Below are 15,862 nucleotides of genomic sequence, written 5' to 3'. Positions count from 1 at the left end.
TTTTTGCAATAACCTTATGGATTTGAATCATGTGTGATTGCATCAGCCAAGCTTGAACCTTCATGCGTGTGTGTTTTCACGCCTGTCGGTTGTGTCATTCGCCTGTGAGCACGCTTTGAGTGAGCACTGGTCCTCCCCCCTCGTCAGATTTTTATTGTGATCGGATTTTATAGTCTGAACGCTGGAGCAGCGCTGCATCAAATTTTTCCAGAAACTGAGAGACAGCCAGGTGGACACCATTCGGAAAATTCAGATGGCTTTCAGGGACGATTTTATGGGCATCACACAGATTAAGGAGTGTTACAGCCGGTTTAAAGATGGCGCACAATGGTGGAGGGCGCGCCGCGCTCCGAGCGGCAGTTGACAGGCTGAAACGACCAGATCATTTCCAAACTGAATGCTGTGTTGATCCGGGACGTCATCTGACTACCAGAGAAATGGCAGAAAAAGTGGACATAGCACTTTCCCGACACATTCCACTGTTAAAGGAGATTTTGTCATGAAAACAGGAGCAGAGGAATTCACCACGGAGCCGCTAATGGCGCGGAATGAAAGCACCTCCATGTTTGTCTCATAGGACATGTTGTGACATGCTCAGCTCTTCGACTGAATTCCGCTGCACGTCTTTCATTACAAAATCTCCTGTAACAGTGTAATGTGCTGAAAAAGTGCTATGTCCACCTCTCTTGCCATTTCTCTGGTAGTCAGACGACGTCCCGGATCAACACAGCCTTCACTTTGGAAAAGATCTGGTCGTTTCAGCCTGTCGATGGCCGCTCGAAGCGCGGCACGCCCTCAGCCGCTGTGGGCCGTCTTTAATCCGGTTGTAATGACCTTAATCTGTGTGATGCCCATAACATCTTCACCGAAAGCCATCTGAAGTTTCCGAATGGTTTCCACCTGGCTGTCTCTCACAGTTTCTGAAAAAATTTTGATGCAGCAAAGCGGCAGTCCCTTGGCCATTTTCCTGACAATGAAAATCCGCCGAGGGGGCTGGACCACTCCTCCCACAAAGCATGCTCACAGGCGAATGACGCAACCAACAGGCGTGAAAAAACTCACGCATGCGCACGAAGGTTCAAGCTTGGCTGATGCAAGCACACGTGATTCAAATCCATATGGTTATTGCAAAAACTAAAAGGGTCCGATACTTTTCTAACAGACCTCGTATTGCGCCAATTCACAATGAAATCATCTCAAGGCGCTTCACACAACATAATAAAAACAGAAAAAATGGAATTAAAAATTTAAAACACAATAAAAAGACAAAACCATAAAAGAATACAAGAATAAAAACACATCATAACACTAATGATAAAACAAGGAAAACAAATGAGTCTTTAAATGTGACTTAAAAGTCTCTACAGTATCTGACTGTTGTATGTGTGCCGGGACATCGTTCCACAGAGCTGGGGCACGGTAGGAGAAAGCTCTGTGACCAGCAGACTTTTTATTCACCCTGGGAACACATAAAAGTCCTGCACCCTGAGAACGTAGGGCCCGAGCTGGTACATAGAGGCTTACCAGGTCAGCCAGATAGGGAGGTGCAAGTCCATGAACAATCTTATAATCTAATAACAGTACCTTAAAATCCAATCTTGCACCGACTGGGAGCCAGTGCAGGGACGTCAAAACGGGCGTAATGTGAACAAATTTTCTTCTTTGTGTCAAAAGTCTGGCAGCAGCGTTTTGAACCAGTTGACGACCCCTAATCTTGGACTGCGGTAAACCAGAAAATAGAGCGTTACAGTAGTCCAATCTAGAAGAGACAAATGCATGAATCAAAGTCTCAGCATCAGCCAAAGTCAGGATGGGACGAATCTTCACTATATTTCGCAAAAGAAAGAAAGCAGTCCTCGTAATGTCCCCAATGGAGGGAGGGAGGGAGGGAGGGAGGGAGAGAGAGAGAGAGGGAGAGAGAGAGAGAGAGGGAGAGAGAGAGAGAGAGGAGAGTGTGTTGTAGTGCCGAAACTGTCAGCTTGCACAGTGTGTAAGAAGTGATAAAACATAGAAAATATCTTTTGCGCACACAATAGCATTTTGAATGCTGAATAAACCATGGCTTTGTTACATATTTCTGACAACCTATGCAGCACTGCAAAGTTCCCAGTGTTCATTTTTACTGTGCAGAGAGAGGTGCATGTGACTTGTGTGTTGTGTTGTGTTGTGTAGTTATTCTTAATTCTCGCTTCTGCATTATGTTGATGATAACCTGCATTACATTGCAACAGCACTATCATATTGTATCATTGTGTAGCTTGTGGACAGCGAAAGATGAAGTATTTCTATGTATATTTTGGTAAACTAAACCAGGTAAGATTACAATAACATGTAATTTAATCTTGTGTTTTATTTTTAATATTTCTACTTGCATTTTAGAAATAATCCTAAATATTTTGGGGGGCTTTGAAACTTTTTTTTTTTTTTTACAAAATCTTCCCGAACCACTAGGGGGCTGTGGTATACACTTTGGGAATTACTGATCTAGATTATTAAGTCACTCATTTACAAATGAAGCAAGGGGAATATCTTATGCACATTCAGTAAAATACTCATCTGTAATTAAGTCCCCTTGGCTTTTGTCTTGTTTTCTTTCTGGGTGGCCACAGCAGATCTGAAGTGAATTTGCATGTTTTAGTAGCACAAGATTTATGCCGAATGCCCTTCCTGCCCCAACTCTGTATTACATGGAGAATAGGTAGAAGTGGGTTTGAATTGGGAACCCTGTAATTAGCTTAAAGGGGGTTTATATCTTGGTTTATTTATAATTACATTTGTTGATTTTAGATTTTTTTTTTTCCCCAACAGTGTATTTAAAGGGTCATTGGTCAGATCTTCATAAGTGTGAACTTGACCACTTGACCACAGTCCATTTGTTCCCAGTCAACCCCTATACTCAACTGTAAAATAAAAGTTGTATCTTCCTTGACAGGTATCCACATTCGAAACATGGGCACATGTATCTGTACATGCACCTTTGCTTTTGTCATGATTCTTAGGAGGTGGTAGGATATAAAGGCTTTATCGAAAATACTGGCAGAGGATTTGGTACACAAAAGACAGTCAGCGAGGCGAAGGTACAGGCAGGTGTAAAGCAAGGACACTGTCAAAAATACAGGCTGAGATCAGAGCATGGCAATCAAAGTTACAAGGGCAAGACAAAAGGCGAGGTTGAAGAAAAACAGGCACGGTCGGCAACAAGGGCTTATGGCTAGGAACAAAGAACTATGGTACATAAGCTGGAACAGAAATAGGAACATCAGTGAACAAGCAAGTGAAAAAACTAGTAGGGCTTAAATACACAATGGTTTAATTACGATGTGATTTGAAGCAGGTGTGGTGAGCAGGCAGGAGGCCTAACAAAGATGCAGCTATGCGAGACAAGAGAGTGCTGTGACAGGTGGATGAGGAGATGACAAACAAAATGGGGTGTGGCCAACAGAGATGAGGATTTAATGATGAAAGGCAAGAGAGTGCAGTGATCAGTGGGCGTGTGTGGGCGACTGTGAAACACATGAGACTGGGCGTGAACACATGAGAACCAAGATGAGAAGAGACAGACAGAGGAGTGCAGTGACAGCATGGACATGACAAAAAAAACATAATTAAACAATATTACACTCGCAAGACATTGAAGGACAACTCGAACCAAAGTCTGCATGGAATATCCACAAGAACAGATTAATCCTTGACAATAAATAGAAAGGAACGCAACAAGAAAATCAAAAGTTGAAACTAGAATGGAACTGATATGTGGCGAGGTGTAAAACATAAAATATAACCAGCGGCTGCAATGAACAATGTGACAAATAAACCTGTGACAAAAAGCAATCATGATCAAAAATCAAAGACCGTGGATCAAAAATTAAACTAAACAAGAATGGAACTCAACATGTGGCTGAAGTGTGGTAAACAAAAAAACAACAAGCTGTGACAAAAGCAATGATGAACAAAAATCAAAGACAGTGGATCAAAGACTAAACTAAAAAAAGAATGGAAGTCAAGATGTGGCTGAAGTGTGATGAACAAAAAACAACAAGCTCTGACAAAAGCAAAATAAACAGTTGATCAAAAAAGCAGACAAAAGAACTCAATAAAGACAGAAAACATAACTGTTGAGGACTGAGCAGGGACAAGTCATGACAGCTTTCATTACTGTATTCACTGATCTCACGTTAAATGCCATCAGTTACAATATCTTGAAAAGGCATTCAGCCCTTAGGGATTTTACACATTTTAATTTATTTATGCCATTTCAAATACAAAAGTAATTCAGTCTTCTCAATATTAAAATTTCTACAATTATCTTCCTTATAATCAAAGCAGATCTCTACAACTTGATATAAATTAAATAAAATGTCAAAGCCAAAATGATGGGTTGCATAGGTAATGGACCACTTTGGTATAACACATGTAAATAATCAGTTCTATTGGCAGTTTTCTTCAGACACGTCAGTGGATGGATACATGAACATTTCCTAGTCACTGAATGTCTTGGACTTAATTGGCATTAATTTTAAGAAATACAAACAGTATGGAACTTTTTGGTAACACTGTCTGGAGCAGACAGTTCTCAAATACTGAGTGACTGTGCAAGAAGGAGACGAGTGGGTAAAGCCACCAAGACATCCAGACAACCCTGAAGAAGTTATAGGCTTCTGTGGCTGAGATTGGGGAAATTGTGCATAGTGCAAGTTATGCATTTTGTATTACCAGTTATACAGCTTCATGATGAAGTGGTATAGAGGAGGATTTTCTTAAAATGACCCCTTTTTTGCCAGAGGGCACATCTGAGATGCAAGCCTAGATCTGATGTTTTGGTCAAAGAAAATCCTCATCTGGTCTGGTCTCATTTATATGGCTTTTCTGTCACATGAAACTGGTTACACTCGAGGCACAAATCAGAATGGATTCAAATCACTATTTTCTCTCTTTATACAGGGAACTCCATCTGACGGTGTCAACAAGAAATGTAAGTACTAGTGACAGTCAGCTTTATATTCCACAAGGTACAAATTATGCTCCTGGGCCAGTGCTCATTGTTCAGGTATTTAAAGTCATGAAGTGTGCCTTGGCACAACAGTCCATGGTTAAAAACAGGTTTGTGGAGCTGTAGGTGAGAGTTAGGTTTGTAATGAGGACTACTGCCAGTATAAATCCTCATCCAGATAATCTGGGTGACTGCTACCTCTCCTACCATACCCCTACAACCCAATTCTATTAGTTCACAACCACTGTAATCTCTTTTTATATATTTATATGTTTATATAGAATGCGAATATTATGCTACAAAGTGAGTTTACAGATATGAGTTGGTGCACTTCACCCCTCCAGGCATCCACAAAAGTAAAAAGGAACATGAAACTGGAATTGTACTTTCAATATTGCTACATACAAACACCAATTTGGATTTTTTTTTTTATTTTTTTTTTTTGCCATCAGCATTGAAAACAACTGAATTTTCTGTTGGTTTTTATTTTTTCACTGTTTTTGTGGATGAAGCTCTTGGAGGATGAACAAAAAATAGAGATTGCCAAATTTGAGTTGGTGTGCAGGGAATCTGGTTTTAACCTACACACACATTAGGGTGGTCCTTATTTTGCAAAGTTTTGAAATTTAATACACTGACCCCCTGAATTGGTTCCATCTGATGAGAAAACATGCTGTGTAAATTATTGTTTGCATAAATTAATTTTTAGAGGTAGCTCAAACGCATTGAAATTTCGCTGTTTTCATGCTATGTAATGTGATACGAACAAAAGCTTGAAAATCACCTGTGGAGGCCGTCTTGAATTTCTAAGTGAGCGACAGGAGGCTTCATCAGGAGTTTTGATATGTTGTTTAGGATGCGTTGGGGCACCATTAAGCTGTTATATAACAGAAAATGGTAAAATTTTAATTTGAGCTATCTCTAAAAATTAATTTATCCAAACAAAATTTTTCAAGGCATTGTCTTTTCATCAATTTGAACCTATTCAGGGGGTCAGAGTATTAAATTTCAGAACTTTGCAAAATAAGGACCACCCTAATACTTATCTATACAGTGCATCCAGAAAGTATTCACAGCGCTTCAGTTTTTCCACAATTTGTTATGTGACAGCCTTATTCCAAAATGGATGAAATTATTTTTTCCCCTCAAGATTCTACTCACAACACCCCACAATGACAACATGAAAAAAGTCTTTTGGAATTTTTTCAAATTAATTAAAAATAAAAAAACTAAGATGTCACATGTACGAAAGTATTCACACCCTTTGCTCAGTGCTTTGTTGATGTACCACTGGCACCAATTATAGCTTCAAGTCTTCTTGAATGTGATGCCACAATCTTGGTGCACCTATCTTTGGGCAGTTTTGCCAGTTCCTCTTTGTAGCACCTCTCAAGCTCCATCAGGTTGGATGGGGAGCGTTGGTGCACAGCTATTTTCAGATCTCTCCAGAGATGTTCAGTTGGATTCAGGTCTGGACTCTGGCTGGGCCACTCAAGGACAATCACAGAGTTGTCCTGAAGCCACTCCTTTGATATCTTGGCTGTGTGCTTAGGGTCATTGTCCTGCTGAAAGATGAACCGTCACCCCAGTCTGACGTCAAGAGCACTCTAGAGCAGGTTTTCATCCAGGATGTCTCTGTACATTGCTGCATTCTTCTTTCCTTCAATCCTGACTAGTCTTCCAGTTCGTGCTGCTGAAAAACATCCCCACAGCATGAAGCTGCCACCACCATGCTTCACTGTAGAGATGGTGTTTGGTTTCCTTCAAACATGACGCCTGGCATTCACACCAAAGAGTTCAATCTTTGTCTTGTCAGATGAGAGAATTTTGTTTCTCATGGTCTGAGAGTCCTTCAGGTGCCTTTTGGCAAACTCTAGATAGGCTGCCATGTGCCTTTTAACTAAAGACTGGCTTCCTTCTGGCCACTCTACCATACAGGCCTGATTGGTGGTTTGCTGCAAAGATGGTTGTCCTTCTGGAAGGTCCTCTTCTCTCCACAGAGGAATGCTGGAGCTCTGACAGAGTGACCATCAGGTTTTTGGTCACCTCCCTGACTAAGGCCCTTCTCCCCTGATCGCTCAATTTAGATGGGCGGCCAACTCTAGGAAGAGTCCTGGTGGATCCAAACGTCTTTCATTTATGGATGAAGAAGGACACTTTCCTCATTGGGACCTTCAAAGCAGCAGAAGTGTTTCTGTACCCTTCTCCAAATTTGTGCCTCAAGAATGAATAAATTCATTCATTCACTGTCTGGTAAAGGCAGAACGTATGAGACATACACTGGCATACGTCAAAAATATTGTACATGCCAAAACATTTTCGACATGCTCTGCGTTTTAGTGTATATCAACGTGCTTCAATGTATACACACACACACACACACACACACACACACACACACACACGCTATTAATCTAATTCCATCTCCTGTAAAAAGAAAAAAAAAATGGCTACTTTCTTAAATTTGTTGATTCGTCCTGCATCTCTCTTCACCAGCTGATGTTGCTGAAAACAAAAAGTCAGCCTCAAGTGGATGTACACCTGCAGCCATACCTCAAACAGAAAAGGACAACCAAGGTGATCAGACGGCAGAAGAACTGCATTCAACCTCAGCTGTGTTGGGCAATGTTACATCCACTGTAAGCCAGGAGTTTTTGGAGATGTTGGTAGAAAACATTTTAAAGGATCCTGATTCACCAACTCCCTCCCGAGCCTTCAGTTTGGAGGTTATTCCTGGTCTCTCCTCTGCTGTGGTGACTTTCCAAAGTATACAAGGTACAGACTTGCATTCTCTGTCATTATGGTAAACATTTACAATCTCATAAGCAAATTTCTCACTAATGCTACACATTTAATAAATACAAAGCAACGATTCCAGATTTTGTTTTTTTGGGGGGGTGGGGGGGGGGGTTACTTATGTAAATTTGTTTGGATCTGTGGTAATATGTCACAGCACCAACTCTTGCATCATTTCATCTTTCTAACTATATATATTTTTTAAATCTATCACAGCAGCTTGGTGGGCAAACGTGTTTAACAGAAAAATTCATGTCTGCATTTGTGTTTGAGCTCATGTACAAACCTACATGCCACTTATATGCATCCTTGGTGATTACACATTTTGAAATTCACTGATGTACAAACAAAATATCAGGTTATTATTGTGAGTTAAATGTGATAAACCTGAAGACAACCATTGATTTGTTCTTAAAGTAAGAAATGTCAATTTTGGGCAGTATGAGTTTTCCATGTGCTGTCTTAAAAAGAATAAAAAGCAAACAAACAAGGCTATTTTGTGTTGGAGGACTATTGAGGAAGCTCATCTGCCAAAACTACGCACAACTCATAATTTGAATTCCTGCACAACCTGTGTATTGAACATGTTGTAAGTAAAACATAAAGTGTAGATGACACCAAAAAATGTGCACAAATAATCACTAAAAATGATGAAATGTTGATATTTTAAAAATCCTGAACAATAAAAGTTGATGATAAGTGCACATGTGAAGGATAAACTACAGCTGTCTGAAGCCTGCACTCAGCCGCGGTCATATTGTTGCTACGTCATCTCCGGAGCGGCACCTGCTGATTCAAGCCCAAATCAGTTGTAAACACAGCGGAGGTCGAGCTGTTTTCGGATGATTTTTTTTTTTTCTAGTGTGGAGCTTTTTTATTTTTTTAAGTCCAGTCTGAACGTGTGTCTGAATAAGCTGTGGGGGACACAGCTTTATGGGTGTGAGCCTTATTTAGATGACAATGTGGGAGACGAAACTTGGAGGAAAACCTTCAGTCTGACAACAGTGACAATATTTATTGGCAGAGTTCAGAACACAGAATGGTAATTATATACATTGAAAAATTAATAATTAATGCAGGCGATTTCAGCGTCAGAGGCAAAAAATAGTTTTACTCTCTGTGACAGAAAAAAAATGATGGTATGGATTTCTCTTATTTATTACTCTTTTTTTTTTCTGAGAAAAAGGTACATGCAAATCTGAAAAATGTCACGAGGGACTGAAAATATGAGCTATTTTTAAAATATTATTTCCTTCTTGAATAGCGTAATACGTTATTATTAAATATTAAAACCATTCGCAGAAGGAGAAAATAATGTAGTCTTACCTGTCCATTTCAGTGAGATCATCTTCATTTTGATGACAACGTGTGAAAATAATTTAAGTCGTTCTCCTGGCAGAAGAAAAGTCCATGATGGTTCGAGTCTCTCCTGTGATTGGATCCTCTTGTTCCACCGCGAGCTGCTTTGCGCTTCAAGTTAAAGGACTCGTAGCGCCTCACCTGCTCCTAACATTCATTCTGCACGCGACTAAATTCCCATGATCCAAAAACAATGAAATCAAATAAAATAAAGTGAAAATAGTTAGTTGTGCCTCCGTGTGGAGTGGAGAATCCACACAACAGTAAGTGTGCGCGCTTGTCAGTATAAGTGTTTCCACCTGCCAATCGAAAAACATTCTGCTGGCGAGAATAACTGTTCTGACACCAAAAACACTCTGCATCTCTGACCCGATACACTTTGTGGAATTGGGGATGTCAGTAGCCTGTAAAAATCCATAAATTAATGGGGCTGTTAAGGTAATGGTTCCGGTGCTGACGCCACTTCCTCCTTCTCCTGGTTTTTAGTGCCGCGTAGTTCAAAATCTGAATATTTCTCTCTTCAGTAACTGCACACCAGGAAAGGATAAATTTCAAACTGTTGTTTAATTTTAGTCTTAAATATTGATGAAAATATTACATATCGTGTCACCTACACTTTAATAAATGTGAATGAGATTCCACAAAACTTAGAATGAAGACACAAGGCAGTTTTAACATTTCCGTGTTATTTTATGAAGCTGTTCATGTCCTAATCCTATCGTTTGTGTTCTTACTTTACAGAAACAACAGATTTTATTCAAAGATGCCCCAGCAACAGGACATTCAAGAATAAGAAATTATCAGTCCGGCTTCTTGAAGTCACAAATGAAGTTTTAATGGAAGGCACTCAAAATTATAATGCTGATTTCCTCCACCTGTATTTTGAGAATGCAGGTGGTAATGTGGAAAACATCGTGGTTAACGAAGAGGAGCAGTCTGCTGTCATCACCTTTAATGACCATAAAGGTAGTGTAGTTGTATATTTGTTATTGCAAGTTTTAAAAGAATTTCATTCCATAATCACAAATGATTTAGAAAGGTCGTCATTAGAGTGCAAACCTCTACTAAGGTGTACAATACTCTAGCCCTATGGACACATTAGCTACAAGCAACAGAGGCAAAGCGACTACTTGCTATTCATTTTACACCAGAGTGGGTGTTTTACAGCCACTCTGGTGGCTGTAAAACAAGCCAACAGTAAAGAAGAAGCCAAAATAAAGGAGAAGTCTGTTTTATGCAAAAGCTGAGGAATGTAACACGGCAACTGCCAGTTCAAGTGAATAGGCAGCATGACATCAGCTGGTTGTTTGCGTGAACAAAATAATCCAAAATGGCATAATACGCTCCAAAATGGCTCATTTCTGTGTAAATCTAATATGCTAAATATTTTTTTCTGGTCTATTTTGTAAAGGTTAGCAAGAAATAAACACCAGGAATACCCATCAAGCGACAAAGCCAACTGCTTGTCGCCCTCATTTCTAGCTTATGTGACTACGGTAATTAAATCAAAACGCATTAAGAAAAAAACTTTAAATGTAATGGTTTAGCTCCTTTTGCAGAAGTGTCTGCAAATTTAATGATTTCTGTTCCATGTTAGAGTCTAGTTTTGTGAAAATTACTTCAATGGTTTTTTTTTTTAAAAAAAGTGTTGCTTTTTTTAGTATTCCTGATCTAAAATGGATTTGCTTAAACCCGAAGCCAGACCCACCATTTTAAAAAGTTCTTGAGAAATGAGCTCAAGAAACACAATTTTTGAAGGTCTTGATGGTCCAGATCCACGTTTTTTGTTCAGATCGGTTGCAAAATATAATGTACTCCAAGATAGGTACAATGTGCCCATTTAGTGAAAGCCAGTTTTATTAAGTCTTATGAGTTTTTTTTGTTTTTATTTTTGTAGGTTGGTATGCCTGCTTCACTTTGTTTTTATGGAGAATCACAGATTTTTTTCTCTCCAGTATAGAGCCAATCATCGAATGAAATTTAGTGAGGGGGGAAAATTTTTCATATTAGATTTAATAATCCTGCTAACACACAGGAAACCACTCGTGTGTGTGTGTGTGTGTGTGTGTGTGTGTGTGTGTGTGTGTGTGTATATATATATATATATATATATATATATATATATATACACACACACACATTGAATAGCACAGATGGTTATAATGTAGGAAATTTACCACATTTTTTTGATGTGACATATAATCAAAAACTCTTTTTCTTTGACTAGCTGTTCAAAGAACCTTGAAGAAGAAGCACCACATCCAGCAGCAGGCAGTTTCTATCTATCCCTTCTACAAGTCTTTGGGAACAGCTCTCTATGGCAAAGACAGGGCTCCACTAGAACTGCCGAATCCCATATCTGAGCACATTGACAAAGTTATTGCAAGATACCTACAAGTCAGTCCATTAGAAGTAGAGGCCATTCGTAGTGACTTAGCAAAGCATTTTTGCAGTGTGGCGGTACAACAATCTACAGTGTGCATGAGCCCCATGTCTTCACTACTACAGCAAAAGGATGTTAAAGCCCTCATCAAAAATTGGACTAAAACAGTGAAATCCACCTTAGAGCAAAGTTTGTCAAAATTCAAATGCCTGAAGTTTAACATTGAGGAGGGGGCATGGGATGAAGCTGAATCAAAAATTAACCAGGTGCTGCTGAATGAGAAGGTGGTTGTCGTGCCTGTTAAAGCCCACAGCATTTTGTACGTGGGTGGGTCTGACACTACTCTGAACAGAGTAGAACAGACTCTTCACGATATCGTCAACAATATTTTCAAAAGGTTACAAAGGGAGAAAATGTGCATAACACGAAAGATTAAAGTGTCACCATCTACATATTACCTTATGTCTCAAGATGATTTTCAGGACTCTCTGCAACTCATACACCGAGAATTCAAGATGTCTTACAACAAGGATGGCCATGATTTCATAATGACCGGTTTAAGTGAGGAGATCTTGGCTGCTACAGAATTCATATATAATGCAAAGTTATCCCTAAAACAGCAGAAATTGGAGATGGATGACTTTGTGCTCGAGTTTTTGAAGGATGAAAAACAAGAGGACCTTACACATGCTCTCCTCACATCGAGACAAGTGCATGCAGCATTTGAGATAAATACACAGGGAATACAGCTCATTGCTCTTAACGACAGAGAGCTGAAGAATGCTCAACATCATTTGACAAGTCTACTGGTGTCTCAGTACATTGATGTTCAAGATTGTAATGTGCTGAAGAAACCAGAGTGGCAGCAGCTGGTGAGTCATCTGGAGAAAGTCAACAATGAATCGTACAGAAAAATCTCTATTCAGACCAAAGACCAGCAAGTAGTGGTGGCTGGATACAAGGATTGTGTTGAAACAGTTAGCAGTAAACTTGATGACTTCTTGCAGCAGAATGCTGAAGTTGAAGAAACTGTGCCACTCAAGCACCACATCATTGTGGAATACATTGAAAAACATGTTGCATTATGGAAGGACCAAGTGAAAGATAAAGCCGTGGTTTCTTTCAAAAAAGAGGTCATTTGTCTTAGTGGCTCTAAAGTCAATGTTGCAAATTGCCAAACCTTGTTTCAAGATTTGGCAGCCACTTTGCACTTTGAAGTTTTAAAAGTAAACAAGCCTGGAGTGAAGATGTTATTTCAAGATAAAGAAGCCATGATTGTTTCTTCCATCACCAATGTGACAGGTTGTCTAGTGCAGTTGATTGATGAGAGTAGTGGTAGTGGACAGGGCGAAAATTCTCAGCAAACATATTCTACTCAAGTGAACATTAACATTGACCACCCCCAATCTCCTCAAGCTGCCAAGTCTCCAACTGTAAAGCCTGCTGCTGACCCAAGTTGCTTGGGCCAGTTTCTGACCAAAGAGGGCTTGGCCATCGCTCTGATGACAGGAGATATTGCAAATGCTACGGTAAATTTTCTTTCTCCCATTTTCAGTAGAACAGAAAATGTAGAGAACACAACCAAGTCAGTCTGACAGAGTAGATGATATAAATACTGTTAAGCATGTTCTCAGTCTTCAGATTATATTCTTAAATACTGTCTTAAAGAAGTTTAAAATAATCTTTCTGTTGTATGGAGGAAAAGTTGTCAAATTATACATCTAATTGGAAATGTTCTTTGAACTCATCTTTAGACTGCGGTGACAGTGAATTCTATAAGTGCAGATCTTGACCTGAACAAAGGGAATGTTTCTAAAGCCATCATTCGTGTGGCTGGACCCAAACTTCAGGAGTTAATAAATGAGAAGACAACCAGTGGAAACGTTGGGGAAGTAATTGTTACTGATGGCTGCAAGCTGAGAAGCAAACAGGTCTTTCATGCAATTGCACCTGATTGGGACAATGGACAAGGATCAGCAGAGAAGGTTTGTCATTGGGTGTGATGAGATCTCGTGCCACAAGATCTCACAATATTAGAATGACAATATTTCTTGTGGAGGTTAAAGCTGCCTCACAGGATTGTGCAGCTGCTTTATAAACATTATTTAAATTATTTTTAATTGTTTCAGTCATTCTGAGTGGTTTATGTTAAAAATGTGTTAACTTTTGGGAAGCCGCTGAGTTGTCACTCACTCCAGCTCCGAGGGAGAGCAGACTGTGCACGCTGGGTAGTGACAAAGATTCCACACAAACCGGTGAGTTTGTAAGACCAGTGTGTCAGGGATTAAGAGATATTTATAAGTGACGGTGAATGCATGAGTTAAAGTACCTTGACACTTGCATAAATTTGATCCGCACACTGGCAATCTGTTGTGCCGGAGAGTAAACTCATTGTAAACCATTGTAAATTGTGCGTGGTTGTGTGCAAGTGCGCAAAGAAAATTTTGAAATGTTCAATCTGGCATGCATTGTGTGAACTTCATGTGAACATTGCGCAAACAAGCCAAAAACACAGAGTCAGTGCATCAGTGCAGCTCATCATAATGCAGCTCATCTAAACACTTATGGATATAATATCAGAACATAATTTTATAGATACTCATAAGAAGGAATGAAAATGCAACTGTTTTACCAATCCATTACAATATAACTGTTAGAAATAAATACCTTTGAGATTATTCCAAATGCGTTCTCCACATCATGAAGCGCACAAGAACGGCTGCAGCTGTAGAAAATTTCTCTGTGATTCCGGAGGGATTAGAGGTGGTTTTATCAGCCAAAATCTGACAGCAAATGATTAATCCACTATGAAAAAATTAGGTTCTGTAACGCAGCGTCCAGTGGCAGAAAGGGCAGCATCCAGCGGAACACAGCAGTTCGCATTGGCATGACGAATTGTGCGGCAGTACGGTGGTTAAATGCGCGCAAGTGTCAAGGTGTTAGGCTGAGAGGAGTAGCTACTAGAAAAAAATCAGTGGTTGAGAAACCCCTGGAAGCTGTTTGTGGAAAAACCTTTAGCAGAGCTTGCATATTGATCTGCCTTTTACGGTAGATAATAATTCATACTCAGCAAATGAAACTGAAGTAACATTCGTTACAACATGATTAGTTAAAACATTTCAAAATGCATTGTTTTACATTTTGACTTAGTGAAATAAAAGGCTATTTTCTAGTCATATATTTCATCACTGAAGTTATTTTAAAAATAGTATTAAAACCTTGTCGTGTTTTTCGTCAATCCCATATTGTCTCATCTTGTGAGCTGAGTGTATCATTGCACCCCTAGTTCATCCTACGCATCACCCAAAATTTGCAACTACTTGTGTGTTCATGGTTTTTTTTTTTTTTTACAAAGACCATAACTTCTATAAGGAGTTAGATGTCTCCTTTCAAACAATGTCATGTCATACGTTATCTTTTATCAGTAAGACCCTCATCTTATAGCAGTAAACTAATGGTGATGTGCTATGTTTTATAGACATTAAGTGACCTTGTGTGGGATTGTTTGAACAAGGCAGAAGACAGTGGTTTGAATTCCATAACCTTCCCTGCGATCGGCACGGGAAACCTGGGTTTCCCTAAAGACCTTGCTGCAGCTGTAATGTTTGACCAAATCTCGGCATTCAGCAGTAAGAAGCAGCCTAAACACCTCAAGACTGTTGTGATTGTCCTTTACCACGGAGATGCATCAACAATCCAGGTAAACCTTCAAGTTGGAAAAATGTTTGAGTACTTAGTTACTCTCTGTCGGCTGTATATTACTACACACTCTAAAACGCCAACCTTGGTATTGTTAGCTGATGCCACATTATTTGAAAAGAACTTAACCTAATTAAAGTGTGGTCTAATGGATCTAATTTTGACTGGTTTTGTTAGCATTTGAGGTTTCATAGTAAAGTTTAATAATGCATTCACCATGTGGAAGTGATGAGTTGGCATCAACAGCAAAGTTAAGGATGCCTGTAATGTGGGTGACCAAATGTCCTGTTTTCCCAGGACATGTCCTGGTTTCGCTGAGAAGCCTATCTGAATGTGTCTCTGGTTATAGATAGTATTTTGTAATCCAAGAATTTTCTATCCATACAGAGGAAGAATACTTTAAATGAATTGAAATTCTAAGGCATCTTTGAGTAAACTTCAAGTATCTCATTGCCGGCCCGAGCCTCTTGTTTTTTTTTTATTTTTTGGTAGTCAAAATATGGTCACCCTACTTTAATGTTCAGGACTGATGGGGGGGGAAAAAAATCACATCTTCATCAGGGCCATCTCCAAAATGTTAGTTTGTTGATTGCAATAAGTTGTCCAATACTTTGGATTTAGCTTGCTAACTAAGC

The 15,862-nt window shown here is 39.4% G+C and overlaps 1 protein-coding gene across 2 annotated transcripts in view; it reads left to right on the top strand.

Moving 5' to 3' along the window:
* The window catches only part of LOC117525427 (protein mono-ADP-ribosyltransferase PARP14-like), a 38,572-nt gene that overhangs the window by 4,135 nt on the left and 18,575 nt on the right, over positions 1-15,862 (top strand). Inside the window, exons 3-8 of one of the 2 annotated variants that reach the window (XM_034187286.1) lie at positions 4,942-4,972; positions 7,487-7,761; positions 9,883-10,111; positions 11,373-13,057; positions 13,283-13,513; positions 15,007-15,228. In XM_034187286.1, the coding sequence (XP_034043177.1) occupies positions 4,942-4,972; positions 7,487-7,761; positions 9,883-10,111; positions 11,373-13,057; positions 13,283-13,513; positions 15,007-15,228 (2,673 nt within the window). Of the gene's footprint in view, positions 1-4,941; positions 4,973-7,486; positions 7,766-9,882; positions 10,112-11,372; positions 13,058-13,282; positions 13,514-15,006; positions 15,229-15,862 lie in introns of both variants that reach the window. The other variant, XM_034187285.1, reaches the window with a different exon arrangement.

Source organism: Thalassophryne amazonica, chromosome 14, assembly GCF_902500255.1.
Source record: "Thalassophryne amazonica chromosome 14, fThaAma1.1, whole genome shotgun sequence".
Taxonomy (NCBI): Eukaryota; Metazoa; Chordata; class Actinopteri; order Batrachoidiformes; family Batrachoididae; genus Thalassophryne; species Thalassophryne amazonica.
This window is presented reverse-complemented; position numbering and strand designations above follow the sequence as displayed.